General features: G+C 43.1%; 1 protein-coding gene across 1 annotated transcript; it reads left to right on the top strand.

The window, feature by feature from the left end:
- The first annotated feature begins 13,863 nt into the window (after nucleotides 1-13,863).
- Nucleotides 13,864-17,876, top strand: mnx1 (motor neuron and pancreas homeobox 1). Its single transcript, XM_078429440.1, has 3 exons — nucleotides 13,864-14,338; nucleotides 17,047-17,207; nucleotides 17,592-17,876. Exons 1-3 carry the CDS (start codon nucleotides 13,864-13,866, stop codon nucleotides 17,874-17,876), a joined length of 921 nt encoding a protein of 306 aa, XP_078285566.1.
- Nucleotides 17,877-18,367: the final 491 nt, after the last annotated feature.

The following is an 18,367-nucleotide window of genomic DNA, read 5'->3' as shown; positions in this document are numbered from 1 at the left end:
ATATTGCATGATTGATGTCACTCGTTTAATTATCGTTTCCTCTCTATAATCCCCCATCATCAGAAGCAATTTTCCTGAATTTTTTTCCGCGTACATATAAATTACGAATCAACTTCAATCTAATTTGTCCATTGCTCTTCGCTGCAGAATAATACATTTGGTGATTTTTCAAAAAACACAACGAGAACTAGGATTTTTAATCTCGTGACTGCGGATATATCTGTATTCTTATTCTGGGATATGACTTTGAGATCTGCCACTTGTATTTAAGGAACTGGTTGATACTTTGGCTGTGCATGACCCTTAAAGTAAATAAATGAATGGGAACGAAAAAGGTCTTGGATTTATTAACGTAGCTCAGGGAAGAAGACTGAAACCTATATGGCCGTCGCTGCCAAAGCCAGCATTTATTGCCTCTGCCAACACGACCTTGTGAAGATGACGACGAGCCGGACCCTTGAACCGCAACAATCCTTTCACTGAAGGACTCCCACAATGTTACTGGTGAGGCGGTTCTGGGATTGTGACAGCGACATTGAAGGAATGCTGATGTATTTTCTAGGCGGAACATTGTGTAACTAGAAAGGGGGAAATGATTTGCAATGGGCTGCAATGTTTACATGGAAAACGTACAAACTCCGTACAGACAGCACCCGTAGTCTGGACCTAACCCTGGTCTCTGGCGCTGTAAGGCAGCAACTCAGCCACTGCACCACTGTGCCGTCCTTACCATTTCTAAAGTAAAATCCAAATCCATTGATAATAGCCTCTGCAACAGACACCATTACAATTTTAGTCAGAGATTCATTCCAGAGGTCAGATGAAGTTGTCCGTCCTTAATAACAAAGCGGAATTTGATTAAGTTTTCCTAGAATTAGAGTCACAGTCATGCAGTGTGCAAACAGGCCCTTCGGCCCAACTTGCCCACACCGAACAATATGTCCCATCTACACTAGTCCCACTTGCCTGCGTTTGGCCCATATCCTTCTAAACCTATCCTATCCATGTACCTGTCTCAATGTGTCTTAAACATTGCGATAGTCCCTGCCTCAACTAACTCCTCCGGCAGTCGTTCCACACACCCACCACCCTTTGTGTGAAAAAGTTACCTTCAGATTCCTAAAAGAACCTTTCCCCTTCACCGTAAACCTTTGCCCTTTGGTTCTCGATTCCCCTGCTCTGAGCAAGAGACTCTGTATGTCTACCCGATCTATTCCTCTCATGATTTTATACACCTTTATAAGATCACCCCTAATTTTCCTGAAATCAGTGAAGTTCAATCTATTGTCCAGAGTCATGCAGAACATGGGGAATATGCCCCTGGTTGCTGAGGGTTCGTCATTGCACCACCTGATCTAAGTATTTAATTGTAATAAAACCAAAATATGTCATTTCATGAGAACCCACAGACATTAAATACGATCCAAAAATGGACAGATGTACTTACGACAAGTAAACATGATAATGGTTGATTGAAGGGGAGTGGAGCATATTAACAAACCTCCACGCCCATTTGCTAAACTATGTATAATCCCTAAAGAAAACCATCTGTATATGGAGGTTGTAATTTGGCATACAAGAAAAATAACAAATGATAATTGCTGTTTGAACATGCTGTACTAGATTCCACATTTATCTTTGCACCGCACGGGTATAAATTGGCCCAAAGTGTTTCTTCACACGGGATATTGTTGACAGGAGCCACAAGAGACTGCAGTGGCTAGAATCAAGAGGGATCCATTGGGTCAGACAACAGCTGTGGAAGTGGCTGAGGGGATAGTCGATGTTTCAGGTTAAGGCCCAGAATCAGGAATGAGAGTGTACAGGGGAGATAGGCAGTGATAGGCAGAGGGGGCGGGTTTGGCAGGAGCTGCGGGCGACAGGTGGAACTAATGGAAGAGGGAGATAATGGGCATATGGAGCCAGGTTGGGTGGGGGGCGAGGGGCACAGAGAGGAGATGGAGACAGATGCTGGAAGGCATAGGCAACAGAGGGCTGCCAGTTCCGGGAATGTGAAAGGAAGGAAGGCGATAAGTGGAACTAGATAAGGAAGGAATGATGGGCAAAAGGAACTGATGGGGAAGGGATAGGACACCTAGTGGGAAAAGTGTGTGGGTGAAAAGCAGATGGAAAGTGGTCTGGGTGCAGGAGTTGGAAAGAAATGAAGGTAGGGTGAGAGAACCTGGGTGAATCAGAAGGAGAGGGAAAGAGAAAGAGGGAGTTCTGGGTTACCTGAAAGTGGAACATTCATTGTTTGTATCATTGGGTCGTAGAATTTTTTTTTTCCAGCATTTTCTGTTTTTATTTCAGATTTCTAGTACCTGTAGGGTTTTTTTTATCCTTGCCACACTCCATCAATAGTCCTGACATCTGCTGACTTTTTCTCTCTTCATCCCCCACCCCACATACACTACTTGACCCTGATCTCTGCTACCATTCTCATTGCGTTGTCAGGCCTTCCTGCTCCTGCTAATGCAGGGGACATTTGGTCAATAGTCCCATACACACTGATAATTATCCATCGGACAGAAGCGCTAACTGCCACTGTAATGGCTCTGTGAATCTGTCAGTAAAGTAATTGAAATATTTTTTGCTGCTTCATTGGATTGAAAAAGAAAGACATATTAAAGATGATCAAAATCAAAAGTAAAATTAACAAAGCCTGGAATATAAACGCGACAGAAGAAGATGTAACCTGATGTATAACTAATGATTAGCGCAGAAGAGAAGAAGTGGGCTCAGATAGAGCAGCCATGATCTTATTGAATGGCAGAGAAGGCTTAAGGGTCAAGTTCCTGTTTTTATTGTATTCTTGTACTCTTATGATAGATATTTGGGAACTGATGGGATTAAGGAACACAGGGCGTGGACAGAAAAGTGTACTAGGTTTCCAATCAACCATAGGTCATAGAGTCATACAGCACGAAAACAGCCCCTTTGGCCTAACTCATCCATACTGACCAAGATGCCTTATCTAAGATAGTCCCAATGCTTGTGGTTGGCCCAAATCCCCCCAAATCTTTCATATCCATGTACCTCCCGAAGACCATGTAATCACAGGTACTATCGCAACTTTAAGAAACATTTAGACAGGTGCATGGATAGGGTTGGTTTAGAGGGATATGGACTAAACGCAGGCAGGAGGGACTAGTGTAGATTGGACATGTTGGTCAGTGCCCGCAAATTGGGCCAAAGGACCTGTTTCCACACTGTATGACTCTATGACTTCTGCAAATGAAGTGTACTTGGTCTAGAATCAACGATAACTTCGACGAATAGAGTGTAGTATGTATAAGATTGCTTTATGGGCCGAATAATCTTAATTTTCTGTCATAATTTCTTTGTATGACTCCTTACTTTCTATCTTGTTTCTTCCATGTACAATTCCAAACTGGCATGTACAGTGTCAATCTTATCATTATTGTTCAGTTTGTTGATTATGTAAAATTGTCCATGACTCCTTCCCCCTGTAATGTCCATTTAATCTTTCGGCAATCCCGCTCTATAAGATAAAACTATTTTTCACTTGGAATGCAGAGCATCAAATCCGTGTCAATTATGAAATAATGAATTCAGAACACCATGGCCATAAATATAGATAAGCAAATGTGAATGAGCTGAAAAATCATTTAATGCTCCATATTAGTTAGGCAAAGAAGGGGCATGTGGCGTTTCCCGAGTGAACTTTGTACACTAGGACATTAAATATATGAGCTAGGTCAACAGAGGAAATTGCAGAAAATATTAATTATTCTCAATGTAGGATGGAGTTGATTTAGTTCCAGGTAAATCCATTTTTGTCATTAAACTTACATTTACACCACGCAATGTATGATGGCTAATCTAATTGCATGGTTAGGCAGTGTGGCGATATAAAATGATGAGACTAAACGTAGCCTTTATTTCTTAAGCACATTTGTATCTTGGGTCTTGTTTGAGTGTGGGTTTCCTGTAATCAGCGTGTCCTCTTTCGTCTCCTTTATAAGGCCGCGCCTGCATCAAGCCGGAATGCTGCTTTTAAGGTTTTTATTTAATGGTTTTCTATTAGCGAGAAGCCATTAAAACAAAACGCCCCGTTATACCAGAGGTCGGCGGTGCATCACAGTTTCACATAACAAAGATCTGCATGCTTGTGACTGCCCGCGTTTCTGCGTGCAGACGAGACAGGGACGAACATGTTGCTACGTTTAAGATTCGCACAAGCCTTCAGGGCCTCTTTTGTGGTGTGGTGATCACATCTTACTTCCGAGTGACCATATTTTTCAGCGTTTTCAGGTATTAAAGTTGTCGGACTGCGCATTTAGCTACATCCAAGACTAGCGGTGAATTTCATTAGTGGGGAGGGGAGTCCAGTCCCGAACATAACAATTGACGTGATGTATGCACGATATGTCTCCTCTCTTTTTATTAACGGAGATGATGATAACTCGATAACTCGGGTGTGGAATCAGCGAGGGGTGGGGGGGGGGGGGGGGTATCAATGTCTATACCAATCACTTTGGGGAAAATCGATGTAATAAATCAGAATCTTAAAAGGTCGTCAATTAAAACAATGCAGAGGAAAATTGCATGTATTTGAACATATATTTGCTTCTCATCGCGGCGAATTTTTTTTTTCTGACCAGCCTCATTACAATAATCCCATAGCAATTGTGCAATGTATTCGTAGTATTTCAGAATTACACGAAATGAGGAATATTTGAGTGTCTTCTTAGCTCCCGCTGGGAATATGGGAATAATATTTTGACTCTCCTTCTTTCTGCCGCCTATGCGCAGATCTGCCGCCACTACGGCAGCTTACTCCGCAGAATTGCCTTCAGCAACTGTGCGAGATAACCTTGGGAAGCCCCCAAATCAGGAACCGGCGCCTCCAAATGTTCTGTTTGCAATTTCTTCATTTAAAAGAAATATTTCAGCTGATGACAAATAAAATCGCTGTTCACGTTATGTTTCAAAAAATAAAAATAAATAGATGACCCTAGAGAGACACAAAATGCTGGAGTAACTCAGCAGGACAGGCAGCATCTCTGGAGAGAAGGAATAGGCGACGTTTGGGGTCGAGACCCTTCTTTCAGAGTCGTTTCCCCATCTCATCCCAACCAAATCTCACATGGTTTTGAGGCAGCTCGGCAGCTATCATAGCATTTGCTTTTATTCCAGCTCGACGTTGGAATAAAGGTCCTTAAAAATAAATACATCAATAAATAAATAAATAAAATAACGGCTGCCGTTTTGAAACGCCCGATTCGACGAATTATTTATGTGGAAATAAGATAGGACGGGTGGCAGTGGGGACGAGGGGAGCCTCTGTAATGCGGCAAGCGAACATTTGTACAGATCAGCGGCGGGTGGAAGTCGAATGAGTATATCGACGTCCCACTAAATCACCGCGCAAAGCCTTGTCTTTTGGATGCATTTAAAGTAATCGTGTAATGATATTATGATTCGCTCATCATGTCTTTATTTTTGAGAAATAATTATATAAAAGATTTATAACGAAATGGTACATTTTAGGCTCTCGTTTCCCCGGGCTAATTTATTGCGGCAAAGAGAACGCTTGGAAAGGTCTCTCACCCTTTCGCTCTCTTTTCATAATGCATAAATTTAGAGTGGCTAATTAAATATAAACTGGGACCATTTGTCAGCATGATTTGTATTTTAGTTAATTGTGAAAGTAATTAGGAATACAAATTTACAGGATCCGGAAAAGGGCCCCAGTGTAAGGTTCCCCCTCCCCTCCCCTCCACCCCCTCCCCTCCCCTCCACCCCCTCCCCTCGTCTCTCCCTCTCCCCTCTTTTAACCCAAGTTGCACAGAAATTAATTTTCTCCCAGCTTTTTAATCTGGGCCAATAGCAGCACCACGCGTCGTAAATCAGGCTGATGGGCGGCGGCGGCGGCGCTAAATGGCTTCATATATCACTTGGTTTAATAGAAATAATCAGTGGCTGGTTAATGAAATTAAACTGAACAGAAGGTGTTAGGGCCCCTAAAGGGCGGAAGACTTTTTTTATACATCTAAAAGAGACAGCTTAGGTTGAAGGCAATCCGTGAAAAATAACCCCCACCCCAAGAAATGCCATTTATTTCCGAAGTGCTGCGTCTTGCATTTCCCCGTCCCCGAGTCCAGACAGCCGTGGTTTAACTGAGAGGGATTCTGATTCCTAAACAAAGGACAAAGTGCCGGAGAAATTCGGCGGGCCGGGCAGCATCTATGGAGGGAAATTGATACGCGCCGTTTCAGGTCGAGACCCTTCTTCAGGCTCATTGTAGTAAGAGGGAGAAAACTGGAGGGGAAAAAAAAGATTCCTACTCGCCCAATCCTCATGCTTTTAAAAAAAATTCCTTTCTTCGAAGTCATTTTGCACCATTAGCAAGCTGTAGAGTGAAGAGGTAAAGAGGAAATAAAGTCTAGAAGTATCAAGCAACCAGACTTCGACCCACCTCTTTATTACAGGCATTTTATGTTGGGGGATATTTAAATAGTCTATTCATTAGACACGTCGACTGATCCCAGATTGTCGGGAACATCTGCTTTATGTAGACTTAACTTGCTATCTGGCGTGATCCGCACTCCATCAGTAAATGAGGTGATTTCTGTTTGCCAACTCACAATTGGAGGTGATCTCAGCCTACAGGCCAGAAATTAACTGTTTCCCTGGCAGTTTATAATTCAATGTAGGCTTTATTCTCGTATTATTCTGCTCTATTTTTGTACTTCAAGTGTATTACGTTCAGCAACAAATCGCTGCCCACTCGACATTAGGTGAACACTCAGTTCCACATAACATTACCTTAAGAATATAATAATTTCATCTTCCGCGACAGCGATGGTAAGATTGAAATCTATCTATCTTGATCTTATTTGAAGAGTATTTGGGGAGTCAGCGCGCACCCTCTGTATGAGTTTCTACCCTGTGCACATGCTTTTATTTCTAATTCGCCTGGCAATCTTACTTTCCATTCCTACTGCCCATCGGTGACTCCGCTTTAGGCTTCAGTGTTCACCCTGAATGTTTGCCCCGTGTAGAATGTACGGCAGGGTCTCCCACGGATCACACCGAATGATGGGACACGCGTCAGGGACAATGGGTTTAATGAATCGACCTAAAATGTAAGCGGAGAGAAAGACGAATAAAGAAACTAACGTACGAAAATGACAAGGCCTTTAAGTTTGAGATGGATGTGAGAGAGTGCACATCCTTTTCAGCTTTACTGAAACACACAATCACAGCGCCGATACCCACAGTCCGGGCCATCCTCACTCTTTACCACCTAATTTCTGTGTTTTCTGAACTCAACCAGAGGCGCCGAGTGACCGTTTTAAACGTGTGCATTTGTGGTGTTGGGGGCGCGGTGAAATCTGTTGATAACCTTGAGATTTAATCATTTCACCGCTGACTACCGATACCCCCTGCCATTTGGTTTTATTTCGATGTGGTTAAGGTCACGTTTGAAGGCTTGTGGGGTGAAGCTGCCTTGAAACACTGTACTTTGGAACATATGGTACTGGTGATATTAAGCCTGTGTATTCTCCACAGTTCGATGTCGCTACAGACAAGATCGTCCCTTGCCCGGTTTTGCCTTGCATTGTGATCTTTCCTGAAATGTACCTATTTTCTCTGGTAGCTACCCAAACCAAATGCATTGGTTTATTTGAGGGAAATCTGCTAAATTCAATGTCCGTAATCTACAATTAATGATAAGAATACTTCGGGTGTTTTACCTTAGTGCTGTAGATAGCTCAGTTGGTGATGATCTTAACATCAGAGACTCATACAGCACAGAAATAGGTCCTGCGGCCCACCGTGTTCGTGCTGACCTATATTCGCTAATCTTATTTTCCCAGCAGCACATAGCCATCGGCATTGGCGTTTCAAATTCCCATCTAAGTCCTTCTTAAATGATGTGGGAGTGCTCACCTCCACCACTCTTCCGGAACGTGTGACCCTGGTTTCAAAATAAAATCCGCACGACGCTTTTAAAGCCCTATCCTTGTCCCTTAGTCAGAAGGTCGGGCCCACATTGGTACTATACTGAGGAGGGTTACTTTGTCAGAAGTTCTTGCTTGCAAGGCCCCTCAGTCTTCTCACGTAAACGCCACCATGACACTACTTGGTAGAAGTCATCCCTCGATATTGGGAGTTGCAGTATGTACTGTTTACTGTTTGTCGTGTTGTTACTTACCAGCGGAGCACCAAGGCAAATTCCTTGTATGAGTACATACTTGGCCAATATAAACTTATTCAATTCAATTCAATTCAATTCAATACACAAATGTTTGACCATACTTCCCATTTAACATGTAGGAAGGAACTGCAGATGCTGGTTTAAACCGAACATAGACACAAAACGCTGGAGTAGCTCAGCGGCGCAGGCAGCATCTGTGGAGAGAAGGAACGGGTGAAGTTTTCGGGTCGAAACCATTCTTCAGTCTTCAGTCTTCAGTCTGAAGGGTCACTCATTCCTTCTCTCCAGAGATGCTACCTGTCCCGCTGAGTTACTCCAGCGTTTTGTGTCTATCTTCCCATTTAATAGCCGTGACCGCAAGGCGAGGTGTTTGCTTGGACCTGAGGCACTGCAGGACATTCAGAAAGGGACATAGAAGGTGCTACAATTTAAAAAGTAAAATAAAACAACTTAGTAAATAGGTACCTTAATATGTGTCATTCCCTAAATTTGTGCATCTCAAAATACTGCAAGTTGGAACGTCTTCTGAAACAAACAGCCAAGAGTGAAACAGTCAAGAATCAAGAATGTTTCATTGTCATATGTAGCAACAGCGGAATAATGAATAGGAAGGAACTACAGATGCTGGTTTAAACTGAAGATAGACACAAAAAGCTGGAGGAAAGGTCACCTATTCATCTTTTTCTAGAGATGTTGGCTGACCCGCTGAGCTATTCCAGCTTTTTGTGTCTATCCTCAACGGAATAATGAAACTCTTACTTGCACCACCTTAACAGGCCCGTAAAGGCAATACAGTAATATAAAATAATACAAAAATCAATACATTAATAACCTAATGATAGTAACCGCAACAAAGGAATTCCGTAAGAGAGACAGGTCCATGTCCAATTTAGAAGAATTGAATACATCGCCAAATCCAAAAAAATTTTGTTGCAATTTCTTGTAATAATCAAAATGTTTCCTTGGATAGAAAACTCGCTACGTCGGTTAATCATTTCATAGCTCTTCAAACACTAATTTGTAACGTTCAAAATGATTCCAAAACACATCAATTTACAACAGCTGTTATCAACGGTCGCGATGCCTGTAAGTTACTGAAATTGGTATGTTTTATACTTCAAGCTGTTACTTTGAGACACAAGAGATTGCAGATGCTGGAATCTCGAGCAAAAAATCAAACTGTTGGAGGAACTTTACGAGCTGGGTCGCTTCTGTGGTGGGAAATGGATAGACGGCATTTGGTGTTGAGACCTTTCCTCTGAACTCTTACTCCAACGTTTTGTTGTCACGCATAAGCAATAGGGGTAAATTATTTTACTTAATATATTCTCAAGGGTACAACAAAGGGAAAATAATAAGAAACAAAGAACTGCAGATGCTGACTAATACTCAAAAGGACACACAGTGCTGGAGCAACTCAGCATGTCAGGCAGCATCTCCGGAGAACATGGAGAGGCGACGTTTCGTATCGGGATCCTTCTTCAGACCCTAAACGTCACTCATCCATCTCCTCCAGAGATGCAGCCTGGCCCTCTGAGTACTTTGTGGCCTTTTGAGAATAGTAAGAAGCCAAGTCTGTGGTTCATATTTCCTAACGTTACAGAGAAGGCCAGTAAATTAAACAGGCCAGAGGAGGAGAGGAAGGTAAAGAAGAGGGAGAGAGAGGGGAGGGGGGGGGGGGGGGGGGGGGTAGAAAGAGAGAGGCAGGGCAGTTGGCATCTCACATGTTCGTTGTTGTTGAACTTGACCCCTGATCGTTCTATCTTCACAAACCTGTGTGTTTCTATATGAACGAATCTAAACGAATCTATTGGAGTAATGTATTATTCCCCATTGAACACCTTCATCGCACACTTATAATGGTACTGCACAATAACACAGCAGTCTTGGTATTGTTTTCTTTTATATGAAGCTAATTAGTTTCGAATTGTACATGAGTGAAATGGGGTTGACAGTACGAGGGAAGGGTTGCAACTTTCGTCTGAAAACAAACTCACATTTACGCTGAGTTACTCCAGCATTTTGTGTCTATCTCACATTTACCCGCCTCGACCTCTTCAATCAGCGCCACAATAGGAGAGCCTTCTCGTTGATTGCCGCTGTGTATAGTCATTGGACCACGGAATTATTACAAATAACACATTCCTTCGCTATTTTCCATATTTATGACGAGAAAGGGGAAAGGATCGCTCGTTTATTTTAGCGTGGCACCAATTCCTCACGAAAGGAGACGGGATTATTCAACAGAACTCCATCAAAATGCCTGCCGCACAGGTTAAATCTCCATTTTTTTTAACAGCACGCTGTTCTTGAAAATAGAAGTATTTTCAATTTTGAAAAAATATTAACGATGCTTTTACAATTTAACTTACTTATGATTATTCTTTTTTCTAAAACAAAGCAAATAGAGAAGTCTATTTTATGAAAGAAGAAGGGTGTAAATTTCAGATCGGAGTTAGACAATATTTTTTTTAATTGATAAATTGGAACGAGACGGGCGATGGGAAACTAAAATTCCCACAAAGCGGCCACCGGGATAACTCGGCAAAGGTAATGGATTTGATCTGTGGCTTGTTGATTTCCCCTGAGCAAATAAGCCTTTGATGCAGTCACAGTGAGAGTGGTTAGCTGATGAATTGACAAAATGTAATCAGCTTTATTGGGAAACAGGTTACGGAGAGCTGGGTGTCAATAATTCCGATCATGACCCGTTCATCCATTAAATGGAGCTGTCTGATTAGGCCCATGAAGCTCCGGTGCATTTTGTAAAGAAATTGCTTTAATAAACTTACCATTATTACCCGTCTATGTAAGCTGCCTCCTCTGGGGTAAGACACAAGGGTCGTCATCCATCACCATCTTAATATATCACAATCTTGTTACTTAATGTCAAAATGTTACGGACAGTTTTGTGTCACAGATATGACCTACTGGCAATAGATGGGATCCTGATGTTTAGCTGACTATCAATGATTGCATCTCATCTTCCAGCGTCTTTTATAAATGCGTTTATTTACTACACAGTCAATTCATGCGGCGCTGCTGCACAAACCCAGAGGCAACCTTAGATGAAACGGGGAAAGGCGATATTGAACGCCCTCTCGGTGTCCGCCGTGCCCATGCGAATCACATCACACGGCGCAATACACATCCACCGAGTCTCGAGAACCACTTCGCAACCGAAAGCTTCGAAGCCGAAAACACGCTGAACTAATTTCCTGAATTTTTAAAAAAAATGCACAATTTTGTTTTTGCTAACAGGTTTGTCTTATCGGACTACAGCCGCGTCATATTAAAAGCAATATATCGCATCATACTTGCAGAACCCAATATATTGCAAACCGCCCTTGATTATCTTTAGAAGTTGTCGGAGAGTTTTATATTAAACCTTATCGTTCAAATTAAGGAACAGAGTCATAAAGAGTCATACAGCATGGAAACAGACCCTTCGGCCCAACTCATTGAAGATACCTCATCTAAGCTAGACGCATTTGCCCGCGTATGGCCCATATCCCTCTAAACGTTTCCAACCCATGTCTCTGAAGAAGGGTCTCGACCTGAAAAGTCACCTATTCCTTTTCTCCAGAGATGTTGTCTGACCCACTGTTACTCCAGCTTTTTTGTGTCTATTTTCCGTTTAAACCAGCATCTGCAGTCCCACGTCCACTCTTCTCACTGAATGCTAAAATTATAGTGGATACAATTTTTACAATATTTAGGCAATAGAGGTTAGCGCAGGAAAGTGACACAAAGGTAAAAGAACAGTCATGAGTATGTTAAATGGTGGACCAGGCGTAGTGGGGCCGAATGATCTGCTCCTGCTTTTATTTATTTCTACAACTGTACTCTAATATGTTGTATGATTACAAGTGGATGTATATCATAGAAGACGGAGAATCCCGTCTCGTTTCAATGGAACCACTGAAAATAATTCTAATAGTATGCCTTATCGTTTTTCACCCCCAGTTATCGCCGCGTCGTTCAAATTTGAGGGGGGCGGATGGAGTGCATTAGCGACCTGGGGGAGGGAGGGTGGATGGACACGATAATGCTGGTGGAAAGAGCAGCAAGGTGCGCAGAAACAGTCTATCATCAGGCTTCTGGAGAAAACTAGCTCGTGTAAATAACATTGAAACGTATTTCCAGGACTTTCAAATGAGTGATATCCACCGACGATTCGAGCGAACAGCACTGTTGCAATGCGGCAATTATTGCTAGTGATGATTATATTTTGATACTTGGAACTTGATACAGATAAATACTTGAAAAATGTTTCTCTTTAGTTATTTATTTTTCTAAATCTCTCTAGCCATAAACAATTCATAGTCCAGAACGATGCATTCAATTCACCAAATTATTTTTCATAATAATTAGAGCAAAACGATAGAACTACACTTTATAATTCATGGCGAGAAATCTTGAGAGTCTGGAAACTACACAGCCGTCTACAATGTGTTCTTTAAAAAAAAAGAGCACACAGTAGGTGTTTACTCGCGTTCTCACACCTCGTGTGTGTGTGTGTGTGTGTGTGTGTGTGTGTGTGTGTGCGAAGGGGGAGGGGGATTGGTGTTAGTGCGAGGGGGTTGGCTAACAAAAATATCTTCAGTCAACACAGGTGCACGAACTCATGTTAGGTGAACTGACCGCGGGCAAAAAATAAATGGTCAATTCGACCAGGATGGTTCACATCAGATTTCTCTACAAGTAAACTGTGGCGTAAGTGATACGCGCAGAATTAGGCCACTCGGCCCATCAAGTCTATTCCACCGTTCAATCATGGCTGATCTATCTCTCTCTCCTAACCCCTTTCTCCCCATAACCCTTGACATCCATACTAATCAAGAACCCCGTTCACTCGTGCGCTGATCAACTGGGGCAACTTACTTCAGGGAAGAAGAGTCTCGACCCGAAACGTCACCCATTCCTTCTCTCCCGAGATGCTGCCTGACCTGCTGAGTTACTCCAGCATTTTGTGAATAAATTACTTCAGTCTCAAGCGGAGAAACGTCAGGACAGGCGGGCACACCGCGTGGATCTTTTTGCTGTCTATTTCATGTTTCTCTATTAATCCACGGCTCAGGGGGGAAAAAATGCCTTGTTGTAATTTTCCCAATTTTTTAAAGTAGTTTCCCACCCTCAAGACGAGAGCTAAACCTCAAAGGGAGGAAAGTAGAATGAACACCTTTAATTGCTTTAATTAAGGAGATTATCTCCTCCAACAACAAACAGGGAATTCTTCCCTGATAATCCTGACGAGGGCGACGAATGGGCGAGCGAGGTGTCACCGACAGTGACGCCAGTACCATTGGCGTTGACCACAATTGGCCAGTCAGAAAGCCGAGTTGGCTGTTTCTCCCCCTGTTGACCAATGAGGACGGGGGAGCCGGAGATGGTGCGCACCCATTGAATGGCAGCAAAGGTTGAGCAAAGTGACCAATGGAGACTCAAGGTGGAAAGGCCCAGCCAATGAGCCAGAGTCCAGGATCACCAAGTGTGAAATAGTGAGGCAAGGTGCAAACTCGAGGCTTCTCTCCAGTAAACACAGTGCGACAACTAACTGGGTCTGCAGCAAGCGAGAAAGGACCATTGCGCCGCCTTCTTTCCAACCGCACCTCGCCTTCTTTATTTTATTTATTTTTTGTTTTTCCTTCCCCACGGTTTGGAATAAAAAGCCGATGGAAAAATCCAAAAATTTCCGAATCGACGCTCTCCTGGCCGTCGATCTCCCCAAACCTCCAATTTGCTCGCCTCTCCTCGCAACTTCACCCCCGTCCTCCGCAGCCAGCCCTTCAATGCTCGACCAGCACCCGGTCGTCTCCGACTGCCTGCGCACTGACAGCCCGTCGCCCCCGGGGCTTAGTCTCGGCAACCTGATGTCCAAGCCCGGCTTCCTGAGCGTCCAGCAGCACCCGGGCATGGTCGGCTTTCATCCTCACGGGGGGATCCCGGCTTCGGCTCTCTACGGCCACCCGCTGTACACTTACTCGGCCCTGACCGGTCAGCCCGGCGGCCTGCCGTACCATTACCCCCAGCTAACAGGCACCCATCACTCGGAGCCAGTCAAAGTAACGGCCGGGACCTTCCAGATAGACCAGTGGCTTCGAGCCTCGACAGCCGGGATAATGCTGCCTAAAATGCCGGATTTCAATGGTAAGCGTCCCCTTTTTATTGCCAGGAATAGAGGCAAAATGTTTAATGTATTTGCAAAACTTACTGTCTTGTACCTTCTGAAGTCATGGTCAGAAACTATAAAATTGGTTTAGATTTTAAACATTAAATGATGGGCCCATTTTAAAGGAAATAACAATACTGCCTAACCATTTTGCCCATATTAAACGCTGTTCAATCTTGCATTAGCAGGCCGCCATTGGAAGCGAGCCGTTCGTAAACAAGCTTACAGCTTGCACTTTACCTGCGTTGAAAAAGTAATTGAACAAGAAAATCACCGCCAAAAAAAACAACCAGTACTAACTGCACATTATTTTTAAACCGTATAAGTAAACCAACTCCAGCACTCACTGTCCAACTTGGGAAACAAAAACAGCAGCAAGGTTTTGGTTTATTGAACCTGGCTAATTGAAAAGTATTCCTCTTTAAGATTTTTTTTTCCTGGCGCTTTCTATTATGAAGTTCACGTTCCCTTTTTACCCCTCGTGTGGTCATGTTGGTACTTAATGCTCATTGTGGAAAGTGGGTTCATATGCATTGGTTTACATGTAAATAACCGCTCGTAACACAAGAGTGTGCTGATATCAGGAGCACTTAAAAATAAGTAGTTATTGGGATTTCAGGGTTTCTCTTTTGTCTGGTCATGTGTGGCTAAAAAAAAGATCTTGAGAGGGGGGGAAAAAACGAATTAGACGAGGAGTGAAAATACCCGAAATGTAAATCTCAAACAAAGGTTTCACTGGTGATTAAATAAGGAAAAGGGAAGCGAAATGGCTGGATAATAGGCGGCTGGAAAGTGGCAAGGTGGTGTTAAAATCTCAACGCTGTTGCTGTTTGCAGAAGAGAGACTGGGCTTTTTGTTTCTGTCCATTCGAGCAGATTTGTTCAAGATGAAGCACTAAATAGCGCCTTTTCTTTTCACCGTTTGCTGTGAATGGCGGGCTCTATGCAAACCCAGCAACAATGAGCTGACAAATCCAACATGTGGTTTATTTATTAGTCTTTGCAAACTATTCTCTATTCGACCTGATTTTAGTACCCTGTGACACGAATTCTTTCTACGTGTTAGGATCCTTTCTCCGGCCTCAGGTAAAATAAGCACATTCCTTTAGGTTAAAAAAACGCCCGATTGCTCACTGGCCTTTAAAACATCAACAATCTAAACGCCCACAGACCATTTCAATAGTAATATGAAATTGTCAACGATTTTTTAAAATTGTCAGCGTGTGGTTTTATTTGTCGATTGAGCGTGTTGGAATGAATCCGTGTGTATCTCCACTTTGGGGGTTAGCCAAACGCTTTATTCAATTCCCGTTGATTAGTTTAATTAAAGGATTGTCCACTTTATACCGGGATCCAGAGGGGATGCCGATAAACGGTGGGCGTTCTCACTAAACAGAGCCAATCAACTTTCCCTGGGGAGCTGAAGCCAATTTGACCCCTCTTCTATTGCATCTTTTATTGTCCGCACGCATGTTAGCCCTGTGGGAAATCAGCGTAATTTTAAAGAAACTACAGTATTTGAAATCGCCAGCGAATATAACATTTTAATACACCAGAAAGCCAGTTATGTCCATTTAAAAGGTTGCAAATGGCGATCACATTTAACAGATGAGCCGGTGCTAAGCGACCAACAAATATGAATTGTTATCTTAGGATAGGCCTCAAAAATTATATGCATTACATTTCCAATCTTTGAATTGGACCGCACAATTGACAAGTAGGACCGTAATCACAGTAGAAAATAGGGAATTCAGCGTTTCAAGATATTATTCAATTTTTAAAAAACGGAGTACGGATTATATTTTCCCGAAGATCAGTGCAATAATCAATGGGGAAAAAAACACTGTGGAAGCTGGAAGTTACAGTCAAAGCTTGCAACACTATCAAATCTCACCCTTTTCTATTCCGATTTGACATGTCAGCAGACTGATCAAAATGTGTGATCGTTATTTTGTGAGGGGAAGGTTTAAAATAACAAAACATAATTTGGAGATATAAGGAATTGCAGATATTGGTTTACAAAACATAATCCACAAAGTGCTGGAGTAACTCAGCGTCTCTGGATGGGCGACATTTCGGATCGGGACCCTTCTTCTGACTCAAACAAACTCAGTTACCATTTGACAAACCAGTTTGTTAATTCGCATATTTAATTTTATAGAGCGTGTGTTTTTTCTCCCAACGCGGTCTTTTAGGAAAGAATCAACAACAAAAAGTGTTAGCACAGAAAATCACATAAACAATCTTCTCAAACCGCAAGCGGATAAACTGATAAGAATGTAAAGCAAATACAAGAAACCTTTAGTTTCCCTCTCCCCTGACACTCAGTCTGAAGAAATGACGCCAGACCCGCTGAGTTACTGCAGCTTTTTTTTGTGTTTATCTTCAGTGTAAACCAGCATCTACAGTTCCTTCCTACACAAGAGGCCCGTCGCACACTGTGGCTGTGGTAGGAATGTTTAAGGTGTAGGAAGGAACTGCAGATGCTGGTTTAAACCGAAGATAAACTCAACATGATGGAGTAACTCAGCGGGACAAAAATGCTGGAGTAACATCACCCATTCCTTCTCTCCACAGATGCTGCCTGTCCCGCTGAGTTACTCCAGCGTTCTGTGTCGATCGTAGCAAAGTTTAAATTGTGTAAGGATGTGCATTTGACATGTGGCTGCTTAACTCCTGTTCCGCAGCACACACACAGTCCAGCATGCTGGGAAAGTGCCGTAGGCCGCGAACGGCTTTTACCAGCCAACAACTCTTGGAACTGGAACATCAATTCAAACTGAACAAGTACCTCTCCCGCCCCAAACGCTTCGAAGTGGCCACGTCTTTGATGCTAACAGAGACACAGGTAGGATTCGCCAGCGCAGTCATTTAATATAAACCCGTCGGCAACGTTTAAGCTTCCAGCTATTAAAAAAATCAGAACTGCGTTTGTTTAACGTTATGGGGATTGGTTTCCAAGTCAATGGATATTTTTAAGGCGGAGATTGACAGATTCTTGATTAGTACGGATGTCAGGGGTTATCGGGATAAGGCAGGAGAATGGGGTTGAGAGGGAAAGATAGATTAATCATGATCGAATGGCGGAGTAGACTTGATGGGCCGAATGGTCTAATTCCGCTCCTACAACTTGTAAAACCGTTTCTTGAGTTCCATGCATTTGTTACCTGCGCGCTTAAAATTTTGTTTAAAAATAAATCTGGGTCTGCTTCGCTCTTTTTAAACCCCAAAGGTTAAAATATGGTTTCAAAACAGACGGATGAAATGGAAACGGAGCAAAAAGGCCAAAGAACAGGCGGCCCAGGACTCGGTGAAACAGAAAGGGAAATCCACCGAGCACACGTCCAACGACTCGCAGGAGAAAGCTGACATTACCAAAAGCCAGCAGATCAAACGTTCCAGGTTAAGGAGCGGTCGGGGCAGCGACGAGGAAGGCGGAAGTTTAACGTGTCCTTCGTCCGAATGCTCTTCAGACGAGGAACCCGCTCAGGGTCAGACGTCCATGAAAATTAAATAGGTTTTATCGGGTTCCCCCCTCCGCGACTAGATCACGCCCTCAGACAAACAGCTCGACTTGTGCAGGCTGTGGACTGGCAGGTGTCTCTGAAAACCAACAGGTTTGTTTCTGTTTTGCTCCATCGGCATTTCTAACCAGTTTGCCATAACTTACAGGCCCGTGTATCGCCGAACGTTAAAGAACAAGTGGAAAATTGCAAGACTGTACCGTCTTTATTTTTGTATTGTATTTATAAGAACTGGCCCATAGTTATGCATGCTAAGTCATTGTTTAGCTAGTGTGCTGTTACGTTCCCCTTCCCCCAATATATTGCAAGATGCTGCTGTATATATAATGCACAATAAAAGTTTTGTATGGAACGGCGTTGCGCGTTATTTGAGTGGATTTTAAACAGCTAGCTTCTACTGCTTCGCATCGAGGGCGGCAAGGTGGCGCCAGGGACCCGGGTTCGATCCTGACTACTGGTACTGTCTGTACGGAGTCTGCACGTT

Source organism: Rhinoraja longicauda, chromosome 2 (genome assembly GCF_053455715.1).
Source record: "Rhinoraja longicauda isolate Sanriku21f chromosome 2, sRhiLon1.1, whole genome shotgun sequence".
In the NCBI taxonomy this organism is placed as follows: domain Eukaryota; kingdom Metazoa; phylum Chordata; class Chondrichthyes; order Rajiformes; family Arhynchobatidae; genus Rhinoraja; species Rhinoraja longicauda.
Note: the sequence above shows the minus strand (reverse complement) of the source record. Positions and strands in the feature narration are given on the sequence as shown.

What these genes read in the sequence shown, in the direction of transcription:
- mnx1 (XM_078429440.1), top strand. Translation starts at nt 13,864, where the DNA reads ATGGAAAAATCCAAAAATTTCCGAATCGACGCTCTCCTGGCCGTCGAT. An exon ending in TAAAATGCCGGATTTCAATG is followed by an intron (nt 14,339 to 17,046) that starts GTAAGCGTCCCC and finishes CCTGTTCCGCAG; the next exon opens with CACACACACAGTCCAGCATG. An exon ending in TGATGCTAACAGAGACACAG is followed by an intron (nt 17,208 to 17,591) that starts GTAGGATTCGCC and finishes TAAACCCCAAAG; the next exon opens with GTTAAAATATGGTTTCAAAA.